This window comes from Mus caroli, chromosome 6 (assembly GCF_900094665.2).
Source record: "Mus caroli chromosome 6, CAROLI_EIJ_v1.1, whole genome shotgun sequence".
NCBI classification, from domain to species: Eukaryota; Metazoa; Chordata; class Mammalia; order Rodentia; family Muridae; genus Mus; species Mus caroli.
In genome coordinates this window covers 24,050,344-24,066,909 of record NC_034575.1, presented here as the reverse complement: position 1 = coordinate 24,066,909, position 16,566 = coordinate 24,050,344, and the positions used below count along the sequence as shown (strand labels likewise).

Below are 16,566 nucleotides of genomic sequence, written 5' to 3'. Positions count from 1 at the left end.
AGCACTCCAAGAGGCCATGCAATAATAGTTCATTACCCTGGTGTTTGCGCTCCTTTTCCTCAGATGAAACCAGGAGAAACTCGAAGGTGCACGAGACAGGGTACAGCGGAGGTCCTCTTCAGTTGGGTCCTTGAAGAACACAAATCTCGCTCCACCTCACCATCTGCTCATCTGCTTACTTTTCAGCCTGAGTGGCGTCTCATCGGGGCGGAACAGAGCGTAGTGCCAAGGACGGAGCTCTATTGACTCCAGGACCCCAAACCAGCTCTTCCAGAGCCCCGCCTCCAAACACCCAGCCCCGCCCCTAGTAGTAGACCCCGCCCACTACCCCGCCCCCTCCCGGAGCGGACTGGGGCTCTTATTGCCTACCCCGGTTCGGGAGCCTCCACGCGGAGAGGCTCCCGCCGCCCAGAGCTGCGGCCTCCGCATGGCATGGAGGAACGGCTCTCACCCCCACCGGAGTCCGGGCTGCTCTCGCCGCTGCTGCAGGGAGGCGGAGCGGCTGCCGCTCCAGAGCCCGGAGCCCGGCAACACCCGGGACATGAGACCGCGGCGCAGCGGTACAGCGCCCGCCTGCTGCAGGCCGGCTACGAGCCGGAGAGGTGACGCCCAGGGCAAGGCGCGCGGGCGCATCCGGGGCGGGCGGCAGAGAAGGGCGCGGCAACGCCGGGAGACCGGGTAGCGCTGCTGGGGAGGCCAGGGGCAGGTCCCCTCTACTGCCATTGCACTTCCCCAGACGCAGTTAGACTGTCATACACCTGATTCTTGGCTGGCGGATGCAGGCGGGCACTGTGCAAACAGTTCAGTGCCGCGTTACTCCGGGGAGCTGGGGAGAGGGCGCAGGTTGTAATATCGCTCCCTAACATTTTATCTAAGATCCGACCTATACTACACACTCAGCGACGCTTGGTACAAGTGGCTCCGACCTCTGGGGTACAAAAAGTGCTTGTTGGAGTCCCGGTCCAACGTTGCTTTCTCCTCAGCTTTCTTCTTCCTACAACTGTATTCAATAGGTGTGGGTGTCCGGATTGAGTGTCTCCCTAGGACCAGGGGAAGGTACTTGCACTTCCTCACCAGGCACTGAGATCCAGTGAGGCTGCTGCTGTTCACTCCTTGGAAAGACTTGTACCCCAATGCAGGGGTTCTGGAAGGCAATGAATGAGGGTCGCTGGAGAAAGAGTTGGGGCAGTGAACTGGGCCTCAAGGGAACGAGCTGAAAAAAGAGACAGCGGCTAATCTCTGGATTGTATCGCAGTTTGAAATGCAATCCTACTGTCCTTCCGGTCCAGGGGATTTGGACTTCTTTCTCTACCCCATCTGCTGGTGCTCAGCAGCTTGGGGAGGTGACCTGGCAGCTGGGCTTTGAGGGGAGGGTGGTCTGGGGAATTAGCCAGGTAGTTCTTCTGCCCAGGGTCTGGCCGCTTATGTAAGAACTTTTAACGGCTTTAGGGGCTACGAAGCCCAGCCCCTCCTGCCGTTGCTGGCTGTCTCTTTAGAACTGACTTAGGCTTAAGCAACCTGCCATCCGTTTTTCTATAATAGAAATCTAGGTTGGAGGGCTTGGGGTTTTAGAGAGGTGCCACTATATGGGAGGAAGCGGGCCACGGCACTTGTGAGCACGAAGGAAACTAGAACTGTAGAATCTCAGAGTTCAGGCGGGTGCATCTCTTTTTCAGATGTACTGCTGCATCAAAGGGACAGTGCCAACCCCACACTTCCCGCCCCCACTTAGGCTCAGAATGGCCTGTGTAAACTTGGACCCCAGCCAGGCCAGTATAAAATCCAAAACCTGCCGGCTAAGACCTCCATCTGCCTCCACCAACCTGAAGTTGTAGGAAGAGGCAAGGGTTCTCTGAGAAGCTTGAGTCCAGCACCGTTACTGGTCTCTCTGGCTTGAACTTGGGTGAGCCCTGCCCACTTATCCCGGTTTAACAATGCTAATGTTGTCTTTACCTTTTCCCCCCTAAAAGTGTTGTTTTGAAATCTTGTTCCTCTAAACAACCTCAGATCAGATAGAGTCCTCTGGGCTGCTTGCCTGAACTTTAGTGCCCTGGTGGACACTATTCCCCTATTCCCCTGAGCAGCTGCCTTGGGCCTGCCCCCTGCCCTTGAAGCTGTGAGGAGGGGAGTCTCAGGGGACCAGCTGCCCTTCCTTGCGTTAAAGAGGCCCACTGGTTGCCTGGTGTCTCCTCCCTATGGAGGAAGCAGCTGGGGAATTGCAGGAAGAGGGAGGGGGGAAGCCAGGGGGATGGATTAAGTCTCTAGAAAAGGACAGCCTAACTCAGCCTTGAGCCCAGCAGCTTAGAGTAATGAAGAGCTCTGACATAGGTCAAAGCAGGAGGGAGAATGGGGCCCTGAAGTCTGTAATCACTGGCAAGGTGACCCTCCCCATAGCTGCCAGTCTCCTCTCTTGGGACCCAAAGTCCTAGGCTGAGGCAGATGACACATTAAAGTTGCCTGAGGTGATGGGGTCTAGCTGTTCTGGGCACCACCAGCCTTGGCTGAACCAGAGCCAGTCTTGACTCATGATGTAGGGAATAGTGACCCATAGTAGGCTCCTTAGAAACCCAGAGAGACCACTGGGACAGGCCATGCTCAGAGCCTATTATTGATATGGTGGCTATTTCTTCTGTGTCCAGGAAGGGTGGTTCAGAATAACCAGGGTGTGTCTTCTGGCTAGTCTCGCTGTTCTGACTATAAGTAACAAGCAAGAGGTTCTAGTGCTGGCTCCCCATCTGGCCTGGGCTTCTAGAATGAAGCCCTGAGGGTTGGAGAACCCGAGAGGATCCCTGGCAAGCAGATACCAATCCCTGCTTTGCCAAGGACTCCGACACTCTCCTTCCTTTCCCATGCTCCAGGGTCTTCGGGGCTCACACCAGGCCCTATCCTTTGGGCTCCACTGGTGCCCACCTCCCAAGAGCCAAGAAGACATCTGTAAATCCTCTGTAATGCTGAGCTCCATGGGAGACTTGCCTTTCCCTTTGCACATGCATGGAATAGCCTCTGTTTTCCTGGCAGAGTCCCGGGGGTACCATTGGGGAGGTTGGGCACCCCAGAGAGCCTGGTGACTTGGAAGCCAAGGCTCCCCTGGGCCTGGCTGTCACCACACTGTGAGAGGTAAACAAACCCAGCCTTCCTGGGATGGGGAGAAAAGGAGACACAGCAGCTCTCAAGGCAGGGAGGGAGAAGAGTGTCCCCAGGACACCTGGTTTTCTCCCCAAATGTGTGGGAACGTCAGGAGGGCAGGCTAGTGGCTGGGGGAAAGGGTAATGGTCTGGGATAACCCTTCTGGCCACCTCCACCTTTCTCCACGTGTGAATGGGTTTGCTACCTAATCTTCTTGTCTCTCAGATTGAAATCTAGGTCTTGCTAGTTGCTCAGAACTGGCCACTTAGGTTCTCCTAAAGGGAAAAAACTTTAAAATTGCCTGCTTCTGTCCTTGTTTGTATGTATACTTGTTTATGCCACTGCCCCAAACCTTTGAGTTTTCCCCAGTTTTTAACCTGACATTATTATCCCTACTCAAAACAAATGTTCTTCTTTAGACTCCTTCCTGGTCTCTAGATCTTTCAGGAGCTGAGAATGAAGGCTCTTCCCTCCCTCCCTCCACTCCCCTTCTCTCTCTGTGTGTGTGTGTGTGTGTGTGTGTGTGTGTGTGTGTAGTCTGGGACTGGGAATAGCCCTTCCCCTTCTGCACCTATGCATGAGGAGGGCCAATAACTGCCAATTAATAGATTGTAGAATATATGTGCTCATTTATGAAAAATGCTTTGAGGATGGCAGATGACTCTAAGGCTTCTCAAATGTCAAGCATTGCTGAAAGAAAGAAAGAAAGAAAGAAAGAAAGAAAGAAAGAAAGAAAGAAAGAAAGGGAGAGGGAGAGAGAGAGAGAGAGAGAGAGAGAGAGAGAGAGAGAGAGAGAGAGAGAAATGCTTGTGCCTTAGGAATTGCGTGGGGTCCGGGCAAGAATAGTGATCCAAGGCCCATCTCCTGTGTGTTGGGGAATTTTGAGTTCAGACTGATATTTCAGAGCTCTGGGGCTTTTATTAGAGTTGGGAGAATAATTACTGGAAAAAGACAGGGCCATGTTAGAGGTACCCCTAGGGGAGGTAATGGGAGACTAAGGGGCACAGTGGCCTAAGGAATCTTAGGGGTGAGCCCTGTGAGGTCCACTGCTGGGGTTCCGGGGAGCACGTTGAAGAGCAGCGAAGGGGGCGTGTCTACGCTTGGCTCTTTCTCTGGTCACACATCCTGCCCTCAACCCCCGGCCTGGTCGCCAGAGTCGAGGTGCCATTGCGGGTGATCGGGGCGTGAGTGCAGCAGTGGCAGCAGGGCGAGCCGGGCAGGGCCTTTGTGCGACGAGGGGCGGAGGCAGAGATCCCCGAAGGAGGGGCTGGAGGAGAGGGCGGCGCCCGGGGCCTCCCTCCGTAGCCGCAGCCCCCGCCCCCGGCCCACAGCGGCAGCTTGGCCTCGGTGCGCGTCAGCAGCAGCGGCGGCGGCGGAGGCAGTGGCAGCGGGGCGGCCCGCGCGGGTGTTTATGTCGGGTCGCGGTGTCTCCCAGCAGCATGGCGGACTACCTGATCAGCGGCGGCACCGGCTACGTTCCCGAGGATGGGCTCACCGCGCAGCAGCTCTTCGCCAACGCGGATGGCCTCACCTACAAGTAAGCGCCGAGATTAGCCCTACCTGGGTGAGCACGCCGCCGCCTGGCGGCCCCTGGCCCCCGCCCCGCACGTGCACGGCTGCTCCTCGCTGACGCCCGAATGCCCTCGCCCAATAAGAGTGACTTGGGGCCAGTGGGGGCTGGGCAAGGGAAGGAAGGAGGCTTGCACCGAGAATAGAGAGGGACGTGGCACAGCGACATCACTGCCCAGGGAGCCTTGACTGATAACTGGCTAAAATCCGAGGCCAGCCTGCCCCCTTGTTATTCTCCTGGGTGTCTTGGCCATCCTGGAGAGGCCTTGGGACATGTAGGAAAACGAGAAGTGGCTATTCTAGGGGGTCTTTAACCACATGATCCATGCCTCACCGTGAAAGCAGGGAGGTCCCAGGATCCCATCTCAGGCAGCTGGTTGAATAATAATCCCCAGGAAGGGGCCCATTTGGCAGTAATGTGGCCCTTGTCTCTCCATATCTAGTCCAGCCCCCCCCCCTTCCACTTGTGCGGCTTCCTGCCCATAGGTTGGGACTGATGCCCTCCATGAATATTCTGTGCCAACCTTTCAAGCCCACTCCACGTGGCCTTTTGGAGAAAGGTAGAGACTTACCTGTCTGCCTCAAGCTTAGTTTGCATTTTCCTGTGGGCCCTCGGCCAGTTCTCCCTGCAGGCCTGGCACTAGCTGTGTCTCCTGGCTGCAGGACGACATCCCTGCCAGGAAGGAGCATCAGAACCCTCGATTAGGGCAGAGTAGCTGCTGGAGAGTCAATAGCATCTGTGGCCTGTCACCTGTCATCTCTACCCTGGCTCATAAATAGTCCTGTTTGTCTGTCAGCTTTCCGGTTGTTCTGAGGAGGGCGCCCTCCTGCCGACCCACGGGTGAAGGGTGATTTTTATCTAGAAAATGCCAATGGGCCCAGACTCGGGTGTTTCTTCTCTGGCCTCTAAGTGTACCACAGAAGGAAATAGGCTGCCAGGGGAGGTCAAGGTGGGGTAAAAGTTCTTTGCTGCCTTGGTGGTCTTTGATGACTAAAAGGGGCTCTATCTTTGATAGGAGTTTTACTGCACTCCTAGGGAAGTTTGAAGGCGAACCATTAAATTTTCTTTTAGGCCTGGTGGCAAGTTAGTCACAGCACTCCTATCTGCCCTGTGGCTTTTGTTTCCTACATGAGAAGTGCCTCCTGCTTTGCCTAGCTGGGCTCAGAGTGTATTTGAACTTGGGTCGTTTGCTTCTGAGTGTGTCCATCTAGGCTCACTGTGACTTCGGGTAGACTGTGCCCGTAGCATCCCTGGCCTTGTGGCAGTGTATACCTAGAATTACCATGCAGGCCTGCTCTTTCTTCCTAGGCTGCACTTGACTGTTAACCTCACTCACGCTGACAGCTGCTATGCTCTGGCAGGTCCTAATTGTTAGGACTTCTGGCTGTCCTTCCCATGTATGTTGGTTGCTCCTGCCCCAGTGCCTGCTCTGTCAGAACATGTCCTGAGCTCAGGTCTCTGGGGTCCCTCCAGCTGCTTTGAACCTTGTGTGACTCAGCAGCCCCAGCCTTGGGCTGTGCTGGGCTGTGCTTGGGTCATGTTGCATTGCAAACTCATTTTCAGATTCTGTGTTTTCTTTTCTCTCTTGCAGTGCTGAGAATCCAACCCAGAACCTCGTACACAATAGGCAAAGCTTTATTACTAAGTTAACCTAGAACCTTGTACACAATAGGCAAAGCTTTATTACTAAGTTACAATAGGCAATGCTTTATTACTAAGTTACATCCTTAACCCGGATTCTCTGTTGTTCTGCTATTGTTTTGTTCTTCTGAAGCAGGATCTTGTAGCACAAACTGGCTTCAACCCCAATCCTTCTGTCTCTACCTCCCTAAGTACTGGGATTATAGAGATGAGCCCCCCCCCCCTGCAGTGTAGCTTCTGTTTTTTGTGTTGAGTTATTCTTTGCTTTTGTTAGGACTAAGGATTTTTTTTTTTTCTGAGACAGGGTCTCTTTATATACTATTGGCTGGCCTGGAACCCACTCTCTATAGACTAGCCTGGCCTCAAACTCACAGAGATCCCTTTGCCTCTGTGTGAATGCTGGATGCTGGGATTAAAGGTATGCACCACCACACCTGTCAAGACAGAAATCTCAAGCCAGGCACGGTGGCACATACCTGTAATCTCAGCACTCTGAGCCAAGAAGATGAATTCAAGGTCATTTTAGATGACAGTAAAATACAGGTTTCATAATCACATCACTTGAAGCAAGAGGTTGAGTTCAGTATTATCCCTGGCTATATAGCAGATAACCCGGCCCATCTGGGTTACACGAGACCTATCTATAAAACTAACTAACTAAAAACAACAGACTGAGAAGTCCTCAGAGGTGTGCATTGTATGTACTGTGTGTGACCATATAGGAAACTTCTATGTCCTTTCACAAACTGGGTGGTCTCCAGATCTGTAGACCCTCCATCTGCCATATTTTGGCTATAGTTCCTGAGGTTGAAGCTACATTATGGGGGTTGTGGTGGTGGTGAGGAAGACCTCTCATGGGACCACAGGGTCAGTGGATTCCATCCTTTCTGCTCCTCTACCCCCCGCCCCCTGCTGCCAACCCTAGGATAGCAGACCCCAATGCTTTTGGACACCCTACCCACTGGTCACTCTCATTCTGTCTTTCCAGCGACTTCCTGATCCTCCCAGGATTCATAGACTTCATAGCTGATGAAGTGGTAAGTGCCTCTTCCTTTGGCTCAGGGAAGGGGCTGACTTCTTGTTCCAGGGAAGGTTGTGGGAGAGGCTTGCCTTGGGAATGCTCTTTTGCCTATTACCCTTATTGTTGTGGGAGGGACAGGCACACAGTCAAGGGCAGAGGCACCTGGGGTTGGGGGAGATCCTGGTGAGTCTTGAGTGGCAGCCTCTGAGTTTAGAGGATGCTCTGTCACTGAAGAAGTTGGAGGGTTGGCTCAGAAAAAGGTCCTGTGAGGAGACGGTTTGGGCGTGGCTGCTTTATTATATAGACAATAAGGATTAGCTGTTGTCTGAAATGCTGAGCCAGGGCTATGCTCTAAAATTATGATCACTTTGAATACAGTGTTCAGTGATTGGGCACTGACCCATAATGGACAAGAACTGGCAAGAGGGGTTGAGGGGGTAGGACTGGGCTGGGGGGATGGTCAGGGAGGACTTTGGACTGATACAGAGGAACACAATGCTTTCCTTTCCATGAGGGGCTAGCACTGAGCCAAATCGACGAATAATTAGAAGGCTGAGAAGAGTAGAGACGATGGTGTAAGACGATTCAGGGAACGGCAGCCATCTGTCTTGAACTCATGCCTCCTTAAAAGACCCATGGCTGTGGTTATTTCTGTTTATTCTTTCCACCCTCACAAAAGGCCTGAGAGCCTGCACGTGCACAGCCCTAGATCACTTATATATTAAGGAAACTCAGGTTTAGCCTGTGTGTACAAAGCTGACCCAGACAAGATTTTTAGGGGGTGGGGGAAATTTGGGCTATTCTGGTTGTTCCCTTTTGATAGCAATCAGGAAGGCTTCTTGTTTTAGCCACTTAGTTTAACAAAGTTTATTGCACATCCTGGGCTGGGCATCCTGGTTCTATGCCAAACTCTGGTCTGACTGCTAGGAAGAGAGGGACTAGAAAGATATCTGCCTAGTCATGAGGGATCTCCTTGTCCTATGCTGGCTGCTTGGGGCCTGACAGGAGAGGAGGCAGTGTGATTAGGTGTGGGCCCAGAGCTCTGCTCGCATGTCCTGCAGGGGCCTGTGAGTCTGAAAGGTTTCATTTAGAGTTTGTTTGGAGAATTTGGGGGCTAGATTAGTATTTATCAGCCTGATTCTCAGAAGGGTCCAGGGTCTAGCCATGTACAAACAGACAACCCACAAATGTATTTAGGAGAAATGTCTCTTATTCAAAATACTCAAGACCAAAATGCTTGCAGATTTGTAGACTTGATTTTTGGGGAATATTTGCATATATATAGTGTGAAATCAGGAACGGGTCAAAATCTAAACCAAAATTAATTTACATTGTATATCCATCTTACACGCTGCCTGAGGGTAATGTCATAGAGTATTTTTCCTGCATTTGAAGGTGACTTGTCACTCGAGGTCAGGTGTGGAACATTGCACTTGTGATCCTGTCTGTACTCAAAATACTTTAGCTTGTAAAGCATTTGGATTTGGGATCTTTCGAGTAAGGATGTGCGTCCTGTGTTAACAATCCTGATCTTTTTCTTGAGCTCCAGACCTTTAGCCATTTATGTTCCTACCTGGCTTGTAGGTGCCTCCCTGGGCCTACCTTTCTCACCAGCCCTTGTTATCTAGAATCCAATTCACCCTGTTCCTGGTGTTACTTGGCCTTGGTCTCCCCTCCCCTCTCTCTTTCCTTCTTCATTACATCTCCTTTTTACTATTCTCTTTAGTCTCGTATAATCCAGACTGGCCTGGAATTCAGTATTAGCCAAGGCTAACCTTGAACTCCTAATCTTCCTGCCTCATCTTGGGATTATGGGCCTGGTGCTCTTTGTGGCTTTCATTTCAACTGAAGTGACCTTGTCCATGTGCCTCACATCCACTTTCTTTTCAAGTGGAATGGTCAGTTCCCCAAGAGCTGTACTGCTCACTGCTGGGCCGCAAAGCCTGGCCTATGCAGGATATAGATGCTGGCGAATGTTTGTCCAGTGGATAAAATCCTTCAATGGACCGTGCATCTATCCTTAGGACCTGACATCAGCCCTGACCCGGAAGATCACACTGAAGACACCATTGATCTCGTCTCCCATGGATACCGTGACAGAGGCTGATATGGCCATTGCAATGGCTGTGAGTCGCTTGCCTGGGTGGGGATGAACAGGAACGGGGTGTGCAGAGGGAAGAGGAGGCTAGCCTTTGCTCTTACCATACCTCCCTTCTATACCAGCTCATGGGAGGAATTGGTTTCATTCACCACAACTGTACCCCAGAGTTCCAGGCCAATGAAGTACGGAAGGTCAAGGCAAGTACTGGACTCACCCTCAAAAACATGCAGTCTACTTGATCCTCTAACTGATGTGGGACCTAGGTTCCCTTCCTTACAATGAAATATGGGCTTAGCTCCCCATTTTCCCATTGGTTCTCACCGTATTGAGGACTCTCACTTTTCAATGGCCTATCAGGGTCCCCTGTGTCCCTGGTGGCCAGGCTATGTGACACCTTTGGGTTTCTTGCAGCTCTTTTCTTCTTCTGTCTACAGAAGTTTGAGCAAGGCTTCATCACAGACCCTGTGGTCCTGAGCCCTTCACATACTGTGGGTGATGTTCTGGAGGCCAAGATACAGCATGGCTTCTCTGGTATCCCCATCACCGCGACGGGCACCATGGGGAGCAAGCTGGTGGGCATCGTCACCTCCCGAGACATTGACTTCCTTGCTGAGAAGGACCACACCACCCTCCTCAGTGAGGTGCCTGCAGGGCAGGGAAGGCAGAGCTGCATCACAGAGGGAACTCCACCCCCGGGGGCCCCAGACTGGTGCCTGTGACCAGGGACCATAGGGAGGCCTGGCTCCGTCTCTCTCACCTGCCAACCTGCAGGCAAATGTTCCTGGCCCCACAGGTGATGACTCCGAGGGTCGAGCTGGTGGTGGCTCCAGCAGGTGTGACATTGAAAGAAGCAAATGAGATCTTGCAGCGCAGCAAGAAAGGTACTAGGGAGTAGACACCCCAGCTTCCTGTACAGCAGAATTTCCATTATTCCTCAGCTCTTGTATTGGCCCAATAATGTCTTGGAGAAAACGTGAATAACCCTAGGCAGTCTGAAGCAGGTTCCCCGATACTCCACTACCTGCTTACAGAAGCCCAGTCCTAATTCAGTGTCTTCCCAGTGTTTTTCCAAACTAGTCCTGAGAGGTGCTTGTCATAGTAAAAGAGCTTTCCAGTCTTAGAAGTCTGGGAAAGGACTGAGGAAGAGGGAAGTTCCAGGACAGCCAAAACTTCATATGGGGGGGGGAGGGGGGACCCTGTGTCAAAAACCAAAAGAAAGAAGAAAATTACCCATTGACTTCTCAGAGTCTTTGAAAAGTCCCGCAATTAAATATATCCGAAAGAGCGACTGTTTGTATGACGTACGTTAAGTTCCTGTGGGCTGTTGCTTCCCAGGTCCCCGGTGGAGAGTTCTTAGGATTTGCTTTGGGCAGAGAGGATCCATGTTCCTCCCTCAGGGCAGTCTCACATTAAGACCTTGTCTGGGTACTTTGTACAGTGACGTGCTCCAGCAAGTGAAAAGTTGCCAGGGTTCAGGGGCTGCCTGTCCCACCAAACCAGCCTGGGCAGGAAGGAAGAGCCTTAGGAACTCGCTTGCTTGGGAAGGCTCTTTGCTTCCTGATCTTTGGAAAGAGGTCCAGGTCCTGGGTGGGTGCTGTCACCTAGTGGCTAACTTAGGTACTTCAGGGGTCTCTCGTACTATTTCCTTCTGGTTCTTCTACCCACTACCCTGCTTCTCTCTCCTCCTGGTCAGGGAAGCTGCCCATAGTCAACGATCAAGATGAGCTGGTAGCCATCATTGCGCGCACAGACCTGAAGAAGAACAGAGACTACCCTCTGGCCTCCAAGGACTCCCACAAACAGCTGTTGTGTGGGGCAGCTGTGGGCACCCGTGAGGATGACAAATACCGCCTGGACCTGCTCACTCAGGCCGGCGCTGACGTCATAGTACTAGTAAGGAGGTGGCGGGTTCCCTGCATCAGGCTTGTGAGGCTCATTCACCTCTATTAAGCCTTTACTCCCCACTTTGCTCTCTTTCTGCTTCTCTGGTATCAGAACTAGGCTAATTGTAGAGCCCAGAACAAACCATGGCCCTCCCTCCAAGGCTTTCTCCTCACATACAAGCTCATTTACCCTGATAATTACAACTCACACTCACTGAGAGGCCCCATTTGCCCAGCACTGAGCTCAGCTTTATACAGGCTCACTTGTTTCGCTCAGTGTTTAACTTAGTTAGCAGCAGCTCTCTGAGTGCTGGTCCCTAACTCCCGTGAGGGGACTTGGCTGTTTAGCTTGAGCTTTTTTGTCCCTGCTAACAGGATTCATCCCAGGGGAATTCAGTGTATCAGATCGCCATGGTGCACTATATCAAGCAGAAGTACCCCCATCTCCAGGTGATTGGGGGAAATGGTGAGTGTGGAGTGGCCCCCCTCAGCCCCCCAGAACTCCTAGGTGATGACATTCTTCCAGGCATGGGGGATAAGGGGTAGGATGGGCATTGGTGAACATTTAGGCTGGGGGAGATATACTAAGATCCCAGGACATTCCTGGGCAGGATGGGGACACTGTCCTCACATTCCTCTGTCGGCTTCCTCCATCCCCAGTGGTGACAGCAGCCCAGGCCAAGAACTTGATTGATGCTGGTGTGGACGGGCTTCGTGTGGGCATGGGCTGTGGTTCCATCTGCATCACCCAGGAAGGTGGGTATCCGCAGGAGGAGGAGGAAGGGCTGCCATTTAGAACCACTCTGGCCTCTTCTTCTATAGATACATGAGTATCTGCCCCACTAGGCGATTCTCAGGAGCGGGGATCTGGTGTGTGCTTTACCCTGTCTTGGCATAGTTGTGGGAAGAGGCAGGTATAGGCAGACGAGGACATGTGGCTTTTGGGAGTGGACCAACCTGCTTTTCGGACTGGTGGTGGGGACGCTGTTGGTACCACCCTCTAAGGTTAGTGTGACACTTTCTAGTGTGTGTGTGTGTGTGTGTGGTGGAAGATAGCTGAGGGTTTGGATCCCATTTGTGACCAGATCATGCCAGTGGTGTGAAAGAAACAAGTCTCTGAACATCCAGGGATTCCATAGACCCACATTGCCCCAGCCCCCAGGTGAGGTTGAGAGCAAAGCCGTATTCCAAAGGAGGCCATAGGAACCCAGCTCTGGTATTAGCTGCTAATGCAAAGGACTTCTTTACAGGAAGCCATGCCTCCACAGCGGCTGGTGCTAGAGACCGCCAGTCTTGAGGTCATGCGTCTGATGGCTCGCACTGATCCCCTGATCCATATCCTTTATGGTCCTGCTAGTTAGTGGTGGGTGACCTAGGAACCTAAAATGACTTTCTCCTGCCTTAGGCCTCAGAAACACCATCTTCACCATCCTTTCTCCATTGGCGGGGATAGATACAAGGAGAAGACCACTGATCCATCTCTGTCCCTTACATCCCCCTTTCCCCAGTGATGGCCTGTGGCCGACCCCAGGGGACTGCTGTCTACAAGGTGGCCGAGTACGCCCGGCGTTTTGGGGTGCCGGTAATAGCGGATGGTGGCATCCAGACCGTGGGCCATGTGGTCAAAGCCCTGGCACTTGGAGCCTCTACAGGTGAGGGGAACACTTGGTATTGAGGACTAGAAGCCAGAGGGGCAGTCAGACTCCTGTGTGGAGCAGGAGGCATTTAGCCCTCAACCTTGATCTCTGCAGTGATGATGGGCTCCCTCCTGGCTGCCACCACGGAGGCACCTGGTGAATACTTCTTCTCAGATGGGGTGAGGCTGAAGAAGTACCGGGGCATGGGTTCTCTGGATGCCATGGAGAAGAGCAGCAGCAGCCAGAAAAGATACTTCAGGTTTGTCTTTGTTTCCTTGGACTCCCCCATGGCCTTGACTTCAGATGGATACCTGAGACCGCATTCCCAAGTTGTGGAGACTCACAGACATGCAAAGTGGCAGATGTAGCCTGACCTGACCAGAGACCCGGATACATTGTTTCTCTTGTAGCCTAGTATGTGGCGGAGGCTGCTGTGGGGATCCTTCTGGGCGGTATTCTATCTGTACCTTGGAGAGGCAGGGTTGGGTACTTGGAGCCTCTGGCTGCTCAGCTTAGCCTCCCCACCTTCCATGCAGCGAGGGGGATAAGGTGAAGATCGCACAAGGTGTCTCAGGCTCCATCCAGGATAAAGGCTCCATTCAGAAGTTTGTGCCCTACCTCATAGCAGGGATCCAGCATGGCTGCCAGGATATTGGGGCCCAAAGCCTGTCTGTCCTGCGGTGAGTGTTGCAACTTGAAAGGGCAGCAGAGGGTCCTGGGAGGTTTTCCTCTTTCCTCTTCTCTTTCTCTTTTCTTTATTTTTTTGGGGGGCGAGGAAGGGGGTGTTTCTGACTTATTCACCTGTCCACCTCTCAGATCCATGATGTACTCAGGAGAGCTCAAGTTTGAGAAGCGGACCATGTCGGCCCAGATTGAGGGTGGCGTGCACGGCCTACACTCGTAAGTGGGTAGCCTCCTCACCATGGCTGACTGGTACTGGGTTGGACAGGTTCAAAGGCTAAGCTGAGGTTCCAGGGGCCACATGGCCTCTCTTGTTACCCTGTCTACAGGGCCCAGTCCACCCTGGAACCTAGTCATGGAGCCTCGTGTAGGCTGGCTGTTCCCCTCCCTCCCTCCCTTCGGGTAGCTTCCAGGACAAGGCACGGGAGGTGTGGCCGCTAGCCCTACCCGGGCTCCTAGCTCGTGCTTGCTCAAGAAGCTTGGTGGCTGGTAGTAGGGCTGCTGGTGTTGGGCTCTTGCTGGTGGTGGCCCCAGGCAGGCAGGCAGGCAGGCAGAAAATGGGGGCATGGACCCTCTGGTGGGGAAACGGGCAGAGAGACAGATGCCAGGCCTGATGCCGGTGTGACTGTGGGTTGGGGGCCGAGCTCATTGGCAGCAGTAGTTGTAGGCATGCAGCCCGCCCTGGTCGAGAGGACCCATCTCCCTAATCATAGGCGGGCATCTAACCTGTGTCTCTTTCTGCCCCACCCTCCCATAGCTATACCTTTCTGCCGTGTAAGTAACTGCGCTGCCGGGGCCAGGCGTAGAATAGAGCAGGGGCAGTCTGGGTGGGCCGTGGGCTGGGAGAATGGGGATTGGGTGGGGAGTAGTGCTGGAGCCTAATCAGGAGACATGGACCCAGATGGGCCCTTCTGGTCCTCACTCCCAGCATCATGGTGGAGGAGGCCAATCATGGACCCTCATCCAACCATGGCCCCTCAACCAATCAAAACACGAACCTCATTGTGGGGTACCAAGAGATGCCTGTGGTTACAGGCCTGGGGCTACCCCATTGTGAAGGGCCCGAGACTATGGGGGGGCATGGTGGAAACAGGGTACCAAAGGTTGAGCTAGTTGAAGTCTGCTCCGTGAGGATGGCTGTGCTTGCCTGAGCTGTCTCCCCCTCCTGGCCACCAAGGACGATCCACTCAGGTGTGGCATCGGCAGGAAGGAGCACAGGTTCCTTTAGCACTGGCATGGTTTTTCATGCAGCCTTGGCCAGAGGAAGACAGAGGTCCAGGGCCACCTCTGCCTCCTCCAGCCCCCTGGCTGAGAGGCAAGCTCTGCAGCCCCTTGCCCTATTCCCAAACCCGGGGGACCATGGGCAAGAGGATGCTGGGAAGAGAGTAGAGGCCACACATCTTCTCTTAGCCCTGTCTTCTTTGTCTTCACAGTTACGAGAAGCGGCTGTACTGAGGACAGCAGCAGCGGCCAAGGCAGTGGAGGGGGCGAACCCCGGGCCCCCCCTCTAGGAACAGCCTCCCTCCAGAACTGAGTGGTCCATAGATTTGCACTACGGGTTCCCCAGCTCCTTTCCAGGGAGAGGAGTGGAGTCCCTGAGGGGCCACAGGCCCCTCTCCTGGGCAACCCCACAGAGTCAGGTAGCCCCCACCCCCGTGCCAGGCTGCCCCTTAAGATCTTCTGGGTTCACCCTCCTTCAGTTCCCTGAGCCCAGTCAGCCTTGGCTCTCAGGCCCTGTGCCTGCCTCAGGTCTTTTTCACTGCAGCCTGCTCTGGCCCAATGTCCAACTCTGACCCCTGGGGAAGGTAGCCCCTCCTGGCTTCTCCTATAGGGCACCTCTCTCTCTCTCTCTCTCTCTCTCTCTCTCTCTCTCTCTCTCTCTCTCTCTCTCTCTCTCGCTGCCCCCTTCCTTCCAGGAAATGGTGCTCTCCTGACCCTGCCTCTGGCCCGTCCCTGGCGTGCTATCCTCTCAGCCATGTGGCACTGTGGGTTCTGGACCTAGGCCAGGGGGAGGTCTCTGCCCCCTTCCTCTGGCTTGAGGCTCCCATGGGGTCTGCTCCTCGGCTGACTTCCCCATCTCTGAGCCCGGGGAGGGCCTGCTGATGACCACCTGCCCTTCATTCCTGACTCACCACCATCCCCAAGTGTCCCACCCCTGCCCTCTCTTCTCAGCTGCAGTTGAAGGCTTTAACTTTGCACACTTTGGGGTCACAATTATGTCATTGTATATTAAATAATCTGAATAAATCAAGCAGTTATCAATGCCTCTGGGATCCTGTTTCTGTCCTTTGCCCTCGGGGTGGCTGGCCCCTGTCCTGGTTGTGCCTGGGAGTCCCATCAGGGCCTGGCCTCTACAGGAAGATGTGGGGATGCCACACTTGAGGGACTTACTGAGGTGGGTGGGGCATGTGATGGGATGACTCCCAGGCCTGAGCCCAATGACCAGCAGTTCCCGAAACTGTCACTATCACAGGAGGAGTCAATTCGGCTCCCACTGCAACCTTAAACATGTGGGAGTATGGAGTAGAGGTGACTCTGACCACTCAAGGCCTGCAACCTCACCAGCTGGGACTCCCCTGTGTGTACAAGGCAGATGGGTGAGCTACCACTGTTTACTGTGATTCAAGACTGTCTGCAGCCTCCATCTCCCTGCTGAACAGACTTTGCTGTCTGTAGGCTTCTGAACTCCTAGAAAGACATTCACATTGCTTTCCCATGCTGCTGTGGAGGTTGGCAGTGGTTGCCAAGCTGTCCTGCTTTGGCATAGTCATCACTCAGATGGTCAGAGAGGAAGATAACCTGGGAATGCCCCAGTGGCAGGGAAGATCAAAGGGTAGGAAAGATTCTTCTGATTTGTGGTAATGCTCCAGTGACTACCAAGTGGGGTTCCATAGGGCTCTGTTGAC

The 16,566-nt window shown here is 53.5% G+C and overlaps 1 protein-coding gene across 2 annotated transcripts; it reads left to right on the top strand.

The window, feature by feature from the left end:
• The first annotated feature begins 360 nt into the window (after window positions 1-360).
• On the top strand, window positions 361-15,926 carry Impdh1 (inosine monophosphate dehydrogenase 1). 2 transcript variants are annotated; one of them, XM_021164829.2, is made up of 15 exons: window positions 361-602; window positions 4,565-4,663; window positions 7,326-7,374; window positions 9,383-9,484; window positions 9,582-9,656; window positions 9,894-10,100; window positions 10,253-10,340; window positions 11,153-11,352; window positions 11,718-11,808; window positions 12,003-12,098; window positions 12,851-12,994; window positions 13,094-13,238; window positions 13,516-13,659; window positions 13,796-13,879; window positions 15,094-15,926. In XM_021164829.2, exons 1-15 carry the CDS (start codon window positions 433-435, stop codon window positions 15,113-15,115), a joined length of 1,716 nt encoding a protein of 571 aa, XP_021020488.1. In that variant the 5' UTR covers window positions 361-432; the 3' UTR covers window positions 15,116-15,926. The 2 variants fall into 2 exon arrangements, with proteins under 2 accessions (XP_021020488.1, XP_029334865.1); XM_029479005.1 differs by having other exon boundaries at window positions 4,562-4,663.
• The last annotated feature ends 640 nt before the right edge of the window (window positions 15,927-16,566 follow it).

Bases quoted from the DNA above. Each gene is read 5' to 3' on its own strand.
- Impdh1 (XM_029479005.1), top strand. From the start codon at position 433: ATGGAGGAACGGCTCTCACCCCCACCGGAGTCCGGGCTGCTCTCGCCG. The intron at 10,101-10,252 runs GTGCCTGCAGGG...CTGGCCCCACAG, and splicing joins ACACCACCCTCCTCAGTGAG to GTGATGACTCCGAGGGTCGA. The intron at 13,239-13,515 runs GTTTGTCTTTGT...CCTTCCATGCAG, and splicing joins AGCCAGAAAAGATACTTCAG to CGAGGGGGATAAGGTGAAGA.